General features: G+C 46.8%; 1 protein-coding gene and 1 long non-coding RNA gene across 7 annotated transcripts in view; both read right to left on the reverse strand.

The window, feature by feature from the left end:
* Positions 1-15403, reverse strand: part of Dzip1 (DAZ interacting zinc finger protein 1) — a 50507-nt gene extending 35104 nt beyond the window's left edge. For 4 of the 6 annotated variants that reach the window (XM_028772344.1, XM_028772335.1, XM_028772316.1 and 1 more), the window contains exons 1-7: positions 15308-15403; positions 14640-15188; positions 7762-7846; positions 5837-5961; positions 4715-4876; positions 2765-2902; positions 176-238 (exon numbers count right to left, since the gene is read on the reverse strand). In XM_028772344.1, coding sequence (XP_028628177.1) covers positions 176-238; positions 2765-2902; positions 4715-4876; positions 5837-5961; positions 7762-7846; positions 14640-15188; positions 15308-15310 — 1125 coding nt within the window. In that variant the 5' untranslated portion in view covers positions 15311-15403. The remainder of the gene's footprint in view (positions 1-175; positions 239-2764; positions 2903-4714; positions 4877-5836; positions 5962-7761; positions 7847-14639; positions 15189-15307) is intronic. The other 2 variants (XM_028772325.1, XM_028772305.1) reach the window with 1 other exon arrangement.
* Positions 15404-16290: 887 nt separating this feature from the next.
* LOC114624113 lies at positions 16291-17525 on the reverse strand. The gene is made up of 3 exons (XR_003711890.1): positions 17339-17525; positions 16806-16899; positions 16291-16466 (listed from the first exon to the last, which is right to left on the reverse strand). It is a non-coding gene; the product is annotated as an uncharacterized LOC114624113 (long non-coding RNA).
* Between the last annotated feature and the right edge of the window lie 784 nt (positions 17526-18309).

Raw genomic sequence — 18309 nt, forward strand, 5'->3', positions numbered from 1 at the left:
GTCTGTGTGTATATGTGTGTCTGTGTGTATATGTGTGTCTGTGTGTACATGTGTGTGTCTGTGTGTATATGTGTGTCTGTGTGTATATGTGTGTCTGTGTATGTGCACGCACGTGCACATAGGTTCCACTCTACACACTGGGGAGAAAGTGGCAGGGTGGCTGACTCCATCTTACCTGTCCCTTCTCCTTGCTGTGTTCTTCGTTGAGGACTTGAAACCGATCTGTCCACTTGCTTGCCTGAAGGAGAGCAAGCAAATGATATGCGTGCAATGCAGAAACCCATTCCACACTGGGGCTTGCTCTTCATCGGGTGCCTATGAAGCCCAACAGGCTCGTAAAGTCCCGGCTGGCATTTTTAGAGTGTGTGTGGCTGGAATGTTCAAACCCATCTGTCTCTGGTTGTCCTGCAGGGCTGGGATCAGTAGATATTTGTATGACACAGTATTTTAGGTTACAAAGTGGGGGCAGGGGAGTCTGTCACACTGAGTATGGAGGTATTCTAGTTCAGATTATTGCTGTGATGAACTACATCACATGACCAAAGCAAGCTAGGGAGGAATGGGACACCGTCACAGGAAGTCTGAACAGGAAGTCAAGCAGGGGAGGACACAGAGGCCATGGAGGGGTGCTGCTTACTGCCTTTTTCCACGTAGCTTGCTCAGCCTGCTTTCATATAAAACTCAAGGCCACTGGCCCAGGGATGGCCCTACTCACAATGGGTTAGGCCCTTCTGTATCAATCACTAATTAAGAAAATGGTCTAAGGTTTGCCTGCAGCTGGACCTTATTTTCTCAAGTGAGGCTCCCTCCTCTCCAGTGTCACGCTGGTGTCAAGTTGACAGGAGACTCTCCAGCCTAGAGAGGAATAGCCATGGGCAGGATTTGAGTGAATGTGTGTGTGGCTGTGTTCCCGTAAGACGTTAGTTGTGGGGTCTGAGGCTTCTAAGCGGGCAGCTCGGTGCATGGGAGACACTGTGGTCTGAACAAGGTAAACGTCAGCTTCTCATCTCCTACTCATGGCGGTCACATGGCTGAGAAACCACTGGCAGCTTGGAAGAGGATTAAAAAGACATCCTGCACTGTACAGGACAGAAGTGAACATAACCACGAGAGAATTCCTATTGAATATGTGTAAGTCGGCTCTGCTCAGGTGACCCAACAACATGGTCTAGTCAAGAGGAGATTTAGGGAGACCTTGTGGAGGTGTTGTTCCAGTAATATTGGGGAATGAGTAGGAGACAGATCTGAAAACAGAGAGGTCACTGCCAGCAGAGAAAGCAACAGGACCACAGTAGGGAACAAGGAGCTGTGTTCTAAAAGGGGGACATTAGGCTGAAGAAACTTCATCACCGTAAAGAACAGCTGGGTGAGAAACAAGACCTTGCTACTCAATACAAAGTCTGAAAATATGTGTGTGTGGGGGGGAGGGGGGAGTGTCACTGAAAGACTAAAGTTAGACAGGACAATGACATGTACAGCCAAGCGGTACATTCAAGGGAGGCAGACAAGATATAGCATTAAAACAAGGAAGAGCAGGGGCTGGAGAGATGGCTCAGTGGTTAAGAGCACTGACTGCTCTTCCAGAGGTCCTGAGTTCAACTCCCGGCAACCACATGGTGGCTCACAAGCATCTGTAATGGGATCAGATGCCATCTTCTGGTGTGTCTGAAGACAGCTACAGTGTACTCATGTACATAAAATAAATATATAAATCTTTAAAAAAAAAAAAAGCAAAGGAAAGAAACAGAAATCCTATTTCAAAAGGCCCTTACCATTTAAAAGCATCACAGGTTTGCTCTTATTTAAAATTGTGCTGCATTTGCTTTTTAAGTATGTGCACATATGAATCTGTGTGTGTGCATGTATGGCCAAGGACCACCTCTGCACACATGTGGAGGTCAGAAGACAACACATGGGAGCTGGGTCATTCCTTCTACCAGTTGGGTCCCAGAGGTTGAACCTAGGTCATCAAGCTTGGTGGCATAAGCCTTTACCCTGTGAACCATCTCACTGACTCAAAGGCTTTTAAAAAACAATTGAATCTGTAGGTTGTAATACCCATGGTTACAAGCCCCAACCCCCACCAACACAGAGGGACAGCTGAATTTGGGGCCTCGCAAGGCTATACCACCAACCTATATATTGGCCTTTTTGATTTTTAATTTCTTCCCCATTACCTCCGTGATAAAATGACTTTTATAGAGTGATTAAGGAGCCTGACTTCCAAATGAAACTAGGACATATCAAAGTTACCAGTTTGTCAACGCAGTGCTATATGTAAACCAGATATAAGCTTAATGCTTCAAGATGCATGAGATCTAAAACTGCAACCGGGAGAACACTGAATAATATGAATTGACTAGTCAGGAGGGACGTTTTTGTTGGTGAAAACTGAAACCGTTTTAACTACTACCTTGTATTCACATCTGTGAGTCAATGCCTATTATGAACTAGGCATTTGTTGAGAGACAAGAAAGAAAAAAAAAAAAACGGAACAAAGATATTAGCTGGAACAAACCCATTAATACAAAAATCAAGGTGATGGAGACCTAGCTCCGTGGTTAAGAGTTCTTTCTGCTCTGGATTCAACATTCACGCCATGGCTCAGAACCACCTGTAATTCTAGTTCCAAGGGATCCAGTGCCCTCCTTCTGGCCTGCACGGGCACTGCATATATGCCGTGCACGTAAGCTCAGGGAGACACGCACACAGATAATTAAATACGTATCATATGCTGTGGCCGTGGTCATCACGTGTGCTGTACCTGGCTGTCGAGGAGCTGCAGCATGTTTTGAAAATCCTGGGGACACGGGAGATGGTCGTCTCTCATCTCATTGACGTCTCTTAAGGTGCCTATGTTGGACTTGATCTGGATGTTGGACTTCTGTATTTCTAACAACTGCTATGGATGAAAAGAATTGCCAATAGAAATGTTAGTAATTTATTGAACTGGAAGAGTGAAAAAGCCGGGGAGCACAAAGCCACCAAGGTCAGCATTCCCCGTCTCTCCAGAAACTCCTTGCCTGTTCCCTCGGCTTTGCTTTGCTTCTACCAGTCTCTGGTCTTTGATATCTCCACCAGAACGTGGAAAAATGGGAAGGAAATGATGTTTTAAAAATGATCTGTTATTGGGAACTAGGGAATGCCGGTGTCCATGGGGGTGTCAGAGGACTAACCGTAGTCCAGGCTCTCTTTCTACCTTTCTGTGGATTTCAGAGATCGAGAGGGGACTGAAGCCGGCTTGCACACAGCTGCTTTACTAGCTCACCATGTCTCTGCCCCCAAATCAACTTCTGGACTCTGATGAAGGGTCTTTAAATTTTTGACAGGAACATAACACCTGTGAGAGGGACTGGGTATATCTGTCTCTTCCTGTTTATTTTTTTAAGGCAGATCTTGCTATGTCGGCCAAGCTGGAGTTCAAGTCTTGCTGACCCCACCTCAGCCTCTTAAGTGCTAGATTGCTGGGGTGTATCACCACGCCTGTGACAGTTCTGGGAAGTTAAGATATTGCAACAGAAGGCAAACACTGTCCAGGGGGCATACCAATAAATCAACTAGGGATACAAATGTTTTAGTTTTCCCATGTTAACTATGGGGGAAAAAAATCTCAGACAACAACAGGCAATAAAATTAACATCAAGAACAGAAGGGTGGGAAGCCTACTTCATCATATGTTCACTGCAACCACTCAAAGCGGGAAGAGAAGCTTTTCAGTACAGAAGCCTCTTCCTACCAACACTTCGGCTCCCAGGCGGTGAGGAGCCTTAGATCAGGAAGACCTTATGTGACCTTGGCATGACGCAATGAACCGATGAGGTATCTCCAAGATCCACCCCCACCCCCATAAATTCTGACTAACCACGATACCCTGACACTAGTCAGATAGACCCCAACAGCAGGGCTTCCCATACAAACAACCTGCACTTCTCCAGATGTTAGGTTCCGCAATAACAAGACTGTAAAACTACTACCGATTACAGAAAAGCCTAAGGAGACAGAATGACCCACTGTAACATGGCGTCCTGGACAAGATCCTAAGCAGGAAAGGAAAATAAAAGGATTCTGGTGTTGTCTTTAGTTTTGCTTCTGAAACTTGTCCGCCCCTAGAGGGAGCCCAAGGATCGACCTGAGTTCCCTCCTACTTTTCTCCTCAGGAGTTGCCCAGTCAAACGGAACCGGATCAGCAGGCACAGAGGATGAGGAGTCCTCTGTCACATGTGTCCGTGGACCACAGCTGATCCCACGAGACACAGGGCACACTTGCCGTTTCTTGCGTACTTTAGAGACCCGATCCGCCTCAAAGGACAGGTGTGGACTGAGGAGAAGGCTAGGCAAGCACTCTCTTCTACTCCTGCCTTAGAGATCTCGGTCAGCCTTTCCCTCCACTACTTGGAACATTCTAGAATTTGTGCGAGGGATTGTGGTTTAAGGCTATTTAAACCTAACCAGGTAAGGAAGTTTCTTCTGGAGTGGAACAGATGTGCCTACAAGTGCTCTGTATGAGAGTCTGGGGACAGACCGCCCGCTCATAACAAAACAGTCTGTCGTACTTCCTCTACCTCCTCAGCGCCTCATGCGCTCTGGGATGCCTGGGGAAGAGGAGCGGTGTGTACTGGGCATGTAAAAGACCTGATCGCCTGCCTCTGATGCCATGCTAACACCGACTCTCAAGGCGAGGAGTCCTATGAAAACGGCCAGGTTGCATACTTACATATTCTAATGCTGAATTCTTAGACGTTAACTCTTTAAATTCCCTCATAAACATCTCCTTGACCTTCTCCATCTCCTCCAGTAACTTCTCCTTCTCCTCCTCTTTCCACCTGTCAAACAGCTTCAGAAAGTCTTCTTCTTTTGTTTTCTGCATTTCATAGTCCTGAAATTATTTTGATATTATGTCACAAGGGGCTCTGGATATAGCACATATGCAAATTTTAAAAACAAATCATAGCTTCACCCCAAATCTGTTAGTATTTCTTCTTTGAATTAAACCTATAATAACACTTTCCACTAGCCTGCACACAATGTGCACAGGACACACGCACACCCATATACACATAAGCAATAAATAAATGTAAATAAATAAAACACACCCCACACATTTAGAGTCTGGAGCTACAGCTCAGTGGTCAACAGTGCATAAGCCTGAGGACCTGAGTTCAAATCTCCAACACCAAGGTAAACACCCAGGATGGCCCCACACGAGCTTACAATCCTGTGCTGTGAGAGTCATAAACAGAGGGCCTGAGGGCACCCCGCCTTGTCCAGGTTCAGTGAGAGATATTGTCTCAAAGGAATAAGGCCTCTGGCCCATACGAGTATGCATACATGCCACACATATTATGCTCAATACACACATATATCATACACAGACATCACACACACAATGACATGCACACGTATACACACAACACACAGACACACACACTAACACACACACTGACACACATGTGCGAGCGCACTTACATGCCATACACACACTGACACCCACATACACAGTGACACACACACTGACACATGTATACACACTGACACATACACACACAGTGACACACACACTCTGACACACACAGTGACACACAGACACACTCACACACACAATACTGACACACATACACATGGTGACACACAGTGACACACACACATGCACACATACTGACACACAAAGTGACACACACAGTGACATGGTTACGGACACACACACATTGATACACACTGATACACACAGACACACACATGCACGTGCACACACACACCCTGAAGTCAGCATCCCTCTTTCCCTGTGTCTTTTAAAGTACTTGTCATTGCATCTTTTCCAGGACAGAGCACACCCTACCTTAGAGAACCGGACTGCGTGAGAGTGCTGGGCAGACTCCAGCTGAGACCTGGTGAGCTGCAGCTGTTCCTTCAACATGTCAATCTCCTTCTGGAGCCTGTCAGTCTGGGCCTTTGTGTTATATTCTGTTGCAAGAGAAGATCTAGTTAGAATACGGTTTCTTATGAACTCACCTGAAAACTTACGGGGCACAGTTCTACAGATAAGACAGAGGAAAACGCTCTCTCTCCCTTAGGACTGCCACAAGCCCAGTCCTGTTCTTTCCTGTTTATCTGGAGCCCTCTGTATGACCGGATACTTCATTAGTTTAGGTGGCTTCTTTCTGCCACTCACTGTACTAAGGTTGATTATTCAACAGGGTCACCATGAGAGCCTTGTTCAGGGAGTGAGCCCGGTGGTTCTGACCCACGGGTGCTTAGGACTCTTTCAGAGATGCCTGGTCTCACTCAAAGCAGAGAAGCAAGGGCTTCAGCTACAAGCAGCACAATACTGAAACCATATAGTCACCATGGTTTGCGTTCCCACCCAGGTTCCCCGAAGTCCCCTATCAGCGATCACGGAGAGGGTTGGGGATTCGAGAAGCAAGCTCGGGCAGTCGTCTGTCAACTAGGGCACAAGCGAAGAACTGAAAGGTGGTGAAAGGAAGGATACTTATGTACATGTACTTACATGAGGGTGTACACATGACTGAATGGTATACATGTGCTGTGAGTGTAGACATGAAAGGTATGGGAACCAAAGCAGAAAGTCAGAATCTCAAAGATGACCTGAAGAAACAATACTCGGTTCAGAGTCGGAAGCGCTCTCTGACACGAGTATGAGATAGGGTAGAGAGACTGAAACAGAGAGACAGAGATCAGTTTTCACGCCGAAGAGCGGTGGGCCGCTTACAAACAGCGCAACGTTTCCACGTTCCCGATATACCGCTTACTCGGATGGCTGCTCCACGGTTTACAATGGAACTTTCTGCTGTCTGTTTTGTATCTACTGCAGAGCATTACGGGCAGGAACGTGAACAGACTGGCCCCAGTTGAAGAGAATCAGTACAACTACTGAAAACGCTTCTGTAGGTTACGGTGGCAAAGCCTGACCTGCTCCGGGGAGGAGGAGACGCTACGGTCTTCGAGAAGATTCAAAGTGGGAAGAATGACTCCTTGGGTAAACCACAGAGCACTCTCTCATTCCTGGATCTTTATTTCTACCTCTATCTTCTGGTTATTTCCCATCAGTACCCAAACATGCTAACTCCCACCTAAGACAAATTTCTCCTGTCTCTACATTTCAACTGAGGTGATGTGTCAGGTCTCCGGCTTTCCTTCCCAGCACACATGGCTAACATATATATCATGTTTGTTAAGAGCTTGTCACCATACTGATGTAACACCCATAGGCCAGGGCCTTCCTTGGCTCTTGAGGTCGGTTGTCTAAGCCTCCAGCCTTCCACACACCTCTGCCTTACCCTACTCCTCCAATCTCCTTGCTGTTCCTTAAAACACATCCCAGTCTCTTCTCCTGCCCATCAGCACCGAAGTTCATGTGCTCTGGTCTTTCACTCTCATCGGACTATGGGTTCTTCATAGGACTTCAATCTGGTTAGACATGGCCTCTTCAGAGAGCTTCAAAGACCACCTGAGAGGACTCTCCCTCTGTCCTGTCTTTGCATTTGGCACTTGGAAAACACCATACTGGGTTTAAGTGTCTCTTTAGCCCTCTGTTAGGATGCAAGACTCGAAGCTGGACTTCTCCAGTCCGCTCCCAGCTATGTGGTAGGTAGGGCACCATGAACACACACCTGAAGGGCTCAACATTCACTCATAGCCTATGAGACTTTCAAAAGGATTGAAGGAATGCCTTGGGCCACATCTCATCGAGAAGGGGGAAGGGAACAGAAGGAAAATACCTCTGAGCACAGAGTTGATGCTTACCAAGGTGCGACTCCTCAGTGTGGCGGCGCTGAATGTGGCTTTGTAAGAACGCTTGGTTCATAAAGGCCTTGTCACAGAAATGGCACTGGAAAGAAAACAGCAAATTCAAATGTCTGCAGTGTTTCCCCACCTTCAAGCAGTTAAAACTGGGGATCTGAAGCATAGCTTATGGTGGCTTTCTTCCTAAAAGATACAGGATGTTAGCTATGATATTAACTCAAAGGACAAATGTAAGGTTAATAACGCCCTTCCCAAACTAAAATAAGTCAGTAAGATATATCTTTCGGCAGTTGAAACAGCCCTTTTGGTAATTCCATCTTCTTACCACCAATTTGCTTGAGTCAGGAGGAGAAACCTCACCAGAAATTAGCCATGCTGATACCTTGGCATGGGATTTCAGCTTCCAAATATTTGTGCGAAAATAAAGTTGTTTACTTAAGCCATCTAATTGATGATATTTGTTATGGAAAACTTAGTAGCTAATACAGGTATGTGTGTGTGTGTGTGTGTGTGTGTGTGAAAGAGAAATATTTTAAAGCTAAAACATTTTCCTATGAATATATACATTCATAAAAACCTTTCAAACGTATATACTATACAAAAAAAAATACAGGAGAACACAGGGGCAGAAATATTTCCTCTGGAAATGGATGGAGGGAAACTATTTTTTAAAATTAAGACCATGAGCTCTGGGAGTTGCTCACACTCCAAGGGATGGTTCCACACCCATATATCACTTTTTGTTCATTTATTTTGTATCTTAAACTTTCCCCAACATAGAGATGGAAATAGAGCAAACGCCAGCACGCATCACATCTTGGAGGTGGGGTTATGTGTTAGCTGCACTGTTCTACACATTCCTTCTAGGTTATTATTACTGAGTCCATCGTTTGTTCTTATTAGTTTTCCTTTTAAAATCTTCTATAGATGGAGATTCAGCATATGGCTATTTTGATTTTTCTGTATATTGCAAATTTTATACAATAAAATACTGAGGAAAAAAGACATGATACATTGTCACTATAACTCCTTTACAGATTTTGACTGAATAAAACATGCCACACTCAGGCTGTCAGTGGGAAAAGGGCCTTCAGGAAGTGGGCATCCTTAAAGGTCTCATTTTTACTAAATAAGTCCTGTGATTTCTTGAAGTAAAGGGAACAGAGACAAACAGAAGGAATACAGAAATGGGAATGGGCTGCCCAAAGGTGACCTTGATCGATTGGTCTGTTCAGTCTCTTTGCAGAGAGTCCAGGGCCTCTGGAATTGGGAGAGGTGAAGAAAATCTAAAATGCCGGCAGTCATGCACCTTGGCAAGTCTGTCGCCTTGCAGCCAATAAGCTCTGGTGCTTGTTTTGTATGCCATGGAGTTCTCCGTATCGCAATCTCAGGGTTTGGCTAAAAGAACTAACTATGTGTTAAGTATAGCCACACGAAGCTCATTAACAATGGCTATGATGTAGGTACGATACCATTCCCATTCCATAGAACGGATGCCAATGTACATGTGGTTAATTGTTAAGGTCTAGCTATTGAGACAGTAGTAGAGACAGGACTCAAACCCACTCTCCCTAGAGAGCTTCTGCATTACTGTTCTCTGTGGAAGCAGAAGCATGTGACCTGATTCTTCAGCATGACCACACTTTCCAGTTTACAGCAGAGTCTACCAGACAAGCCAGAAGAGCAAGGCCACGGGACGGAATATGTCCATCAGCCAATAAACGACTCACACCTCCATCTTCTAAGTCCTGACAGCATCCTTCTATGTCAAGAACTTTCTTATTATCTGAGAATGTGCATTGTCCCTCAACAAATTGTCTTAGACCGAAGGTATGGAAGAGTTTGAGAGAAAGAGAGAGGGGAAGGGAGGGGACAGGAGGGAGGGAGGTTGGGAGGGAGGTTGGGAGGGAGGGAGGAAGAGGTGGGGAGGGAGGATAGCTACATATACATCTCAGTCCATCTGAAGCCAAGATTCCTTTTGCAGCCTGAGGACAGACAGACTCAGTTAACTCACATTTTCCTACAGACTCTGACTCTGTTGACATCCTCACGCACAGCATCAGAAAGGTGTGGCTGTTCCCTAACAAGGAGGCTCTCATGCCACACCTCTGGAATCAGAATCCCCAAGATGTCACAATCTCCTGGCAGGTAATGGAAGGCCATGAGGAACTCTTGGCCACTGGAACACATCTCCAATGAAAAGAAACTGAAGTGTGTGAGTGTGTGTGTGTGTGTATATATATATGTGTGTGCGTGTACGAGTGTGTGTATGTGGGTGAATGTGTGTGTGTGAGTATGTGTGTGCTTGGCCATTGGAACACATCTCCAAAGAAAAGAAACTGAAGTGTGTGTGTGTATACATATATATGTCTACATGTACACATGTGTGTATGTGTGTAAATGTGTGTGTATGTGTGCATGTATGCGTGTGTGTATGTGTGTGAGTGTGTGTGTGCTTGCCCACTGGAACACATCTCCAATGAAAAGAAATTGAGAAGTGTGTGTGTGTGTGTACATGTTTACATATATGTGTGAGGGTACATATGTATGTATGCATGTATGAGTGTGTGTATGTGTGTGAATGTGTGTGTGAGTGTGAATGTCTGTGTGTGAGTGTGTGTGTGTCTGTGTTTGGCCATTGGAATACATCTCCAATTAAAAAAAATTCAATGTGCATGTGTGTGTGTTTGTGTGTGCGTAAGGTCATTAAAACACATTTCCAATTTTAAAAAATGTAAATATTTGTTGTGGTAAATCTCCAACCCAAATAAGCCTGTGTAAAGAAAACACAACTCAACATGAATACAAGCTGAGCACCTAGACTGGGTAGCCCCACCACGACACTACTCTACTCCCCAGCTATGAGAGCCCTCATAACTTGTGGTTTCTCCAGGCCATGTGCTTCTCCTCCATTTTCTTTCCACTTCCTCCTCCTCTGTCCTCTCTTCTCCCCCTCTCCTCCTTCTCCCTAAAACTTTCAGCTCTACCATCCCTTCCACTCCTCAATCACCGGCTGTAGCCTTTATTTTACAAGTTAAAATAGGGAGAAGGTTCACATGAAGTCACCTGAGTACTGATTCAGTCCTCGTCCTAGGCAGCCCCTCCTGGGAAAGGGGAATTAGCATCAGAATACAAACAGTATCAGGGCAACACACACACAACAAATATGTGTGTGTACATGCACGCATGCATTCGAGTGTGTGCTGGAAAGGTGGCTCAATGGCTAAGAGCACTGGGTGCTCTTACAGAGGACCCGAGTTTGATGCCCAGGTGCCATGTGGCAGCTCACAACTGTCTTATCACCCCAATTCCAGTCTGGCTTCCGTCTTCTGGCCTCTGCATGTGCTGTAGGCATGCGGTGCACAGATATACACAAAATCAAAGTAAGTAAGTTTTAAACATATACACATATGAGGAAGCTTATATCATAGTAGGTTTCCATGTGCCTTTCAAACATCCTTAGTGTTAGCTCTCTCCCTTTGTTTCTGCTGTATCCTCCGCAGTCTGTATCCTCCGCAGTCTGTATCCTCCCCAGTCAAGCTTCCCCCCCTTTACCCCCACATCATACTGTCCTCCTGCCTCACGTACTTTCTTCTCCTAATGGTTCCTCTTTCTAGTCGCTTGGTTGCTACAGGAACTCTGTGATAAACATTCAGATCTAAAGATTCAAAGCTAGGATCCACATATGAGGAAGAACATGTGTTTATCTTCTGGGTCTGGATTACTAAAACTATAAAAAAATACATAATACTATCATAGTGATAAATGAAATTAAACTGACCAGGTTCCGTACGAAGTTCACAATTTCATTTTTCTTTACAGATAAATAGAATTCCATTATGTATACGTAGCACAGTCTTACCATCCATCCTGCAACTGGTATTTTTCTAGTTACCCTCTGTAGAGAGATAACGTTCCCCCAAAAAGCCTTAGGTTATCAAACAAAAACCCCAGTGCCAGGTGTGGGAATACCCTATAGAGTTGCTGGGGATCCCAGAAACCCTCAAAACAATACAGTATATTACCAGTGCTCTTGGCTGCCTACTACAGCACGATCGATTGGAAGACCCACACTCTGAGTACAGGACATGGGTAAATCAACTCGTACTAATCCGGAAGTTTCTTTGATGCTTTCCTAGTTTCATGGTGCCTTAAGGTTCAGTGAAGGCTTCTGAGGGATAAAAGGTATCAACAGTCTTACGGAGTGTGAATCCTGCAAACCCTAACAATCACCCTGGAAAGATATGACAATTAATGCCACAGTGCCATGAAAGTCATGAGGTAACCAACAGCTCGAGAGGTGTCACGGAAGAGAAAGTAGATAGGTATCAGGACGTTTCCCTAGAAACAGTGTCTTCAGATATGACGAGGCCATTGCATCCGTGACCCATGGCCTAAGACCCGCACAAGATCAAACTGGTCAGCACTCCAGCTTGGAGAAGGAACGGGCTTCTGAGGTCCTACGCGGACTAGCTCAGTGGTTTATTGGCAGAGGGACAGTCAAGTTTTCTCCTGGGGTGTAGTTTGTCCATGTTCCAGTAGAGGGCTACCTACATGTGGGACAAAGCCCTGGGTTGGATTATTGTTCTGGCAGTAGGTTGATTGTAACTCTGGCAGTAGGTGGAATGTAACTCTTAAAGTGGTGTGAGGGTTCACAAGAGACAATAGGAAGCCGTAACTCAGCACCGGAAAGTCACAGGGAAAACTGAATCCAAGCCTCCACTGGGCCCTCACACGTGCTACCAGTTTTAGCTCTCGGAACTCCCCATGCTAACAGGCTGCAGCTGCTAATGCCCTGTTTCAGGGAGGACACCATGCTTAGGAATGAATCAGCTTAGGAATGAAATCTTTCAGCAACGTTGATGTGGAATCACAGTCAGACCTATGCAGTCGAACTGTGAAACTAACAAAGGCACGTCATTTCACGGAGGGCAGAGTGCCTGTCCACCTAAGTAGGAAACAGTGATGTAGTCACTTCTGTCCCACATGAACCCACACACGCCCCACCACAGTCGACACTGGCATTCAGAGAGACCACCTGTGCTAAGGGTTGACAGGCACCGCTGGTTTGATAAAGTCCTTACCTTTACATATTCACACAGTCATACAATCGTATTTCATATTTGTTAGAGAGCTTTCAGCCTCACTCATCCTTCCTATGGGAAAATCTTTACTAACAGTTATTTCTGTGGTGACTGAAAGGACGAAAGGTAACTTTTTGCTAGATGTGTTACTATTTCACTAGATTACGACCCAACCTAGAGAACAATATACTTACTTTAAATGTTTAAGATGAACTGATTCCATTCATTGTACACATACACAAAAAGCAATCTTAGGACTATTTATAGGTATGTAATTTTCAAGCAGCATTTGTGAAGCAGACGCTGAGGACACCAAGTATCCTTTGAAGAGAGTGCCTCCTGCTGTCTACCCAAGGCCAGACCCTGGGCCTTCCTGTCTGCATGATTTCCCAGCTGCTCCCCAGGCTGCAACACGCTTCTTTGAGAGTTTCTGGGATTTGTCTTACGCACTACCAACTGGACCACTTCTCTGCCCTATGCCCACTTCTACAACCTTGAAACCTGCCTTGGCTCCCATGTTCCCAAGAACGCTTAAAGCCATTTAAAGAGAACTTACCCCAAATGTATAAAACCAGTTCCATCAACCTGCTGTTTACTATGTTTTTAATCCAAGTTTGTCCTTCTTTCAGCTACGCACAATTTGAGCCTCCTCATCTAAAACCCCAAACCCAAAATGCTCGAAAACACAGAGATCACCCTACAAGTATAATATTCCACACCCAACCCCAAGTGATCGGTCTTAGCTACAACATAGGCAAACCTATGTATATACTGTATAAAATACATATACTATGTAAAATACATATACTATGTATATACTGTATAAAACCAACTCCAGGTCATCACTGTAAGATGTATTTGAAACTTCAATTAATTTGTATTTATATTTGGGTCTCAGGAGCTGAGGAGCCTTCTTTGCTGTTGTAGAGGTCTCAGCTTAGAGTCAGCATCCAGACTGAGGTGCTCACAGAGCACTCCTAACTCCAGTTCCCGGAGAGCCGACACTCTCTGGCCTCTTCAGGTGCCTGCACTCGCTCATGCAGACTCACGTAGATACATACAAACACAAATATTTGGATCTGAGTCCCAGCCCCAAATTCCTCGTAAGATGAATGTTAATCTTCCAAATTTCAAAACATGTCTGATCCTAAACATTACTCAACCTGCACATTGATTTCAAAACTGCAATATTTATCCTGGGCTCAATGTCTAATTCATAACAGACAGAGACTATGATTTTGGATATAAAAGTGCTTAAATGCTATTGTTAGTATTCTTGTCCTCGGGAACTGCACCCACTGAGAACTTCAGGAGTCTGTAACTCACTGTGAGACGCTTCCTACGCAGGAAACAAACAGGGATAAGACACAGAAGCGTGCCAGATGCAGGTTAGAGAGGCTGGGTAAGGGGTCCATTAAGGTTCTATTTTGACACTTTTCTGTCATTTGGAAAAAGCGCTTCATTTAAGGGGGGGGGCTCATATACTGAATCATATTCCAGGTCTTTTGGGGACCAACTTCAATAGCAATGTGTACACAATTGGATTTTTCACAGCATCTACTGTAAAGAGGAAACAGGCTCAACAGCCAACATTTGGGTAACCCCATAAGCCCTGCAGACAATAGTAGATATTTAATTATTAATTCCTTGGTGGGTGTAGAAGGTAGTGAAATATTTTTTGCTGTTGATTAAAGTAACTGTTTTGACCTTAATCTGTTTTCTCTGAGGGGGAAAAAAATCTCTGTGCAGAACGGAAAGGGTAGGCTCCTAACGGGAACCGGCACATTGTCCCACCTGGTAATAGCTGGCCTTGGCTTCGATCATCAGCTGCTGTGTGGACAGCATCTTCTTCCTGCGTTTACACTCTTCCTTGAGAAGCTTGATCTCGCCAGCCTGCTTGGTGAGCAGCTGCTTGCTCTGCTCATAGTCGAACAGGCTCAGGCGCAGCCTCTCCTCCACCAGGTTTAGCTGCGAGGTGAGGAACTCCTGCGAGTGCATCAAGTATTCGATGGTGAGCTGCGCCAGGCGGATCAGCTTCAGCAACACTGGGTCTACCCCCGACTGGCAGTGCGGGCACTTCTCGTCCTCCAGCTTGCAGAAGGTGATATTCATGATGTTCTCCTGCAGTGTCAGGACGTCCACGGCGCCGGCAACCTTATCCACGTCGATGGCGCTCAGCCGCCTCCAGTCCACGCTCTCCAGTCGCGGCCGGAACTGGAAGAAGGGCAGGGGGCCCGAGGCCGCGCTTGGGGGGACAAAGGCCATGGGGGCCGCGCCTGCGGCAGAGGCGTCGGGCCCCTCGGGGCTGTTGGCCAAAGGGTAGTAGACGTGCTTCTGGAAGGGCTGCGGAGGAAGAGACAGCGCGGCGGGAGGCGGGGGATGGGGAGCCGAGAGTCCAGGCGAACCCCGACCGTCCCTGCCCTGCATCCCGGGACAGACACCTCCGGCCACGTGCATCTTACCATGCTTGCAAGCCAGTCTGCCACCTAGGCTTGCTCTGGAGGGGCGGAGCAGTGTCGTCTCCCAGGCCCTGGCCGCCTCGGGGCCGCCGCCGCCACTCCCCTCGTGAGCCTGAGATGGCCCAGACCCCCGCTGCGGCGGCGGCGGCGGCCTAAGATCTGGGCGTCCAGGACGTTGCTATGGCAGCGCCCTGCCCCGACCTGGAGTTCAGGGCGTGTCCGCCCACGCGCGTTCAGCATGCGCCCAGGGACCTGCGGGACCAGAAAGACAGAGAAGACCTCTTGGACCAGCAGGAGACGCCACAGGACTCATCCATTTATGGTGGGCATCTCTTGGAGGTCTACCTTCCCTGACACCACCCTCCCTGGTTTCAAGAGAGGGCCCAGTGAGTCCCTAAAACATGCATGGGGTCACATTTCCAGAATCTTTAGTCATAGCTGTGGTCTTCTGACTATCCATCCCTATGCTAACATTAGGTTCTGAGATTAGAAATACACATTTGTCTTTATCTTTTTCACACATTTGGAGCCACAAAAGTATAAAGTTAAGTGAGGGCATAAGGAAAGGAGAATCTGGGGCGGGGCCTTCTGCATTTTTGACTGTGGATACGGATTATGCAGGTGTGTACATTTATGTTTGCCAGTTTTAATGGAATTGTTTTTTTTAAACTTAAGGGTGTGTTTTGTAAGGTTACACTTGTTCATTCATCAGCCTTTCTAAATGCCTTACTTCCAATGTACTTTTAAAAGGTACTGTTCTCCCTCTGTGGGCTGGAAACTCAGCGTAGATAACTTGTTAAAACACAAACCAGATAACTTGCCCAGTATATGCAATACCTTGTCATTCCAGTTTTTGGAATCAAAAAATGTCATTCAACATTTCTTAAAACGGTGAAGTTAAAAAACAGATGGGAACTTCAACCTTCAGCTTTCTATGAAGATTTACAGGGCTACAGTATTTACCTTACAAATCTGTGATGGTCCTGCATTCTTTAAAAAATTCTAGCAGCGAGTTGCAGACCCCAGGCCTCTCATTGTAGGGGTCTTCTGGAGGCTGCCTGTGGTCACCTCCGGGATCAAGGAGCTGAGGAAAAGCCAGGCATTCCTCAATCCACCTGGGAGGCCCTGCTTGGACCAACCATCAGGAAATTTTTTTTCTTTCCTAACAACCAAATAGATGAACAGAAAAAAGGAAAATACAAGTCACAGTAACTATCTGGAAGTAAAGCTGTAACCAACTATTTTGAGCACGTTCCATAGTAATAAAAATAAATCCACACGAAAGTGTCCAGGAGATAAAACATACTCTTCATATAAGCCATACATTCACAAGATTCTGAGGCAATGAGAAAAACACATTTTACTGCAACCTAGCATAGAAGCCCTAGGAATATACACCGTTTTAAAGATGAGTTCTTTCAAGTACCCGATGCCTAACCTAGATCACATCTGCTGACTCTGGCCCGCAGTTTCCCCTCTGTCGAAGCACTGGGTTACAGACCTGGCAGGTTTGTAGATTCTGGGCTCCATCCACTGGGCTGGCAGGATCAGCGGGAACAAGAGAGGTGTGTCGCTCACCGCTGTATTTCCAGCACCTTGTGCAGAAAGGAAAGGGCATTCAGAATGTGCTAGGTTAAAAAAACAACAACAACAAAAAACAAAAAAACAGCTGAGTGACTTAGGTGTTCAGTAGAGAAGATAATGGCTCCAGGCCCCATACCCTCCTGTTTTCTTTGCCTTTGCCTTGTTAAAGGGGGTGAACCTTTGCTCTGTACCAAAGGCCAACTAGCTGAACGTGGGAGAGGCTCCCGTGCTTCCGCTGCATACCCAGTAAGAACGGGTGCAGGCCCAAGTCTTGGCAGTCCATGAGCTTAGGGCATCTGCGGTTAGCGATCCTTACCCCCTAGGTCGAATCCGCCACAAGATGGCCGGAACAGGAAGGCAGGGGGGCATACTTTCCTGTTCCCCTACTCCCACCCCAGACTGGGTTCCCAACCCTGCGCAGCCTACTGCTTTGGGCACACTTCACTGTACCGCTGGCCTGATGAACCCGAAAAGACAAAGGCTCGGGGAACCGGGTCCTACAAGGCAAAAGATGGTTGAGAGGAGCTGCAGGTCTGCAGCCTTGCGGATCTCAGCAGACAGAATAGGGATGAAGGCCCGACTTCGCCAACGGAGACGCGAGATGCTCTGTGTGGCTGAAGTCCGGCGGACGCCTGGAGCATCCTAGACCTCGGCTCACCCCAGCTGCGCGCTCCTGGGCGAAAGCCGGGCGCTGCGAGGCACGGGGAGTCACGGGGGATCCAGATCCCGGGATTGCTTCTGGCGCAGAGGCGGGGCTCGTGGAGACCGAGGAACAAGCGAGCAGGGAGAGGCAGGCGGGCTCCTTCTTCCAGGGTGCAAGATAAAGCGTGTCTGGTCTGGGCAAGTTGTGACGAGGCGGGTAGCCCGGCGTCGCTCCTCGTCCTCCCAGGCTCCAGGCCGTGGGTGGCTAAGGCTGCCCCACCCCCCTCCCGCCCCCTCCCCTCTACGGTCTTCCGGTGGCCTCTTCTCTCCGCTACCCGGCTCCTCTGGCAGCTGGGAGGGACCGCCCGCGCCTAGACCGCAGCACTAAAAAAGCGCTCCTCCAATCCCGCAGCTGCTGCAGACACGTGATGCTACGCTGAGCTCTGTTGCTGGCTCTGGGTGCTAGCCCCGGGAAGACTTTTCAAAAAGAACCCAGATTCACTTCTACAGGATAGTAATCCTCTCTTTCAGCTCGCTGATTCCTCCTAAAGGCTGTTGTGATTTGTCTTCTCAGAAGAGATGCATTTTAACTGCGGATATCTGCAGATAAAAGACAGCTTCGAGCTCCTAACGCGGATGTGCTCTAGAGAGCTAAGAGAAATGTGAATACCTCTCTAACCTGAAGTTGGAACTAGGATCCTGCTGGAGAGGAAGGATCCCCGTGTGCTCTCATAGTGCCTCTCTTAAAAACACCGTGTCTAAGGGGATGATGGTCGTTC

Source organism: Grammomys surdaster, unplaced genomic scaffold (assembly GCF_004785775.1).
Source record: "Grammomys surdaster isolate TR1022 unplaced genomic scaffold, NIH_TR_1.0 65, whole genome shotgun sequence".
In the NCBI taxonomy this organism is placed as follows: domain Eukaryota; kingdom Metazoa; phylum Chordata; class Mammalia; order Rodentia; family Muridae; genus Grammomys; species Grammomys surdaster.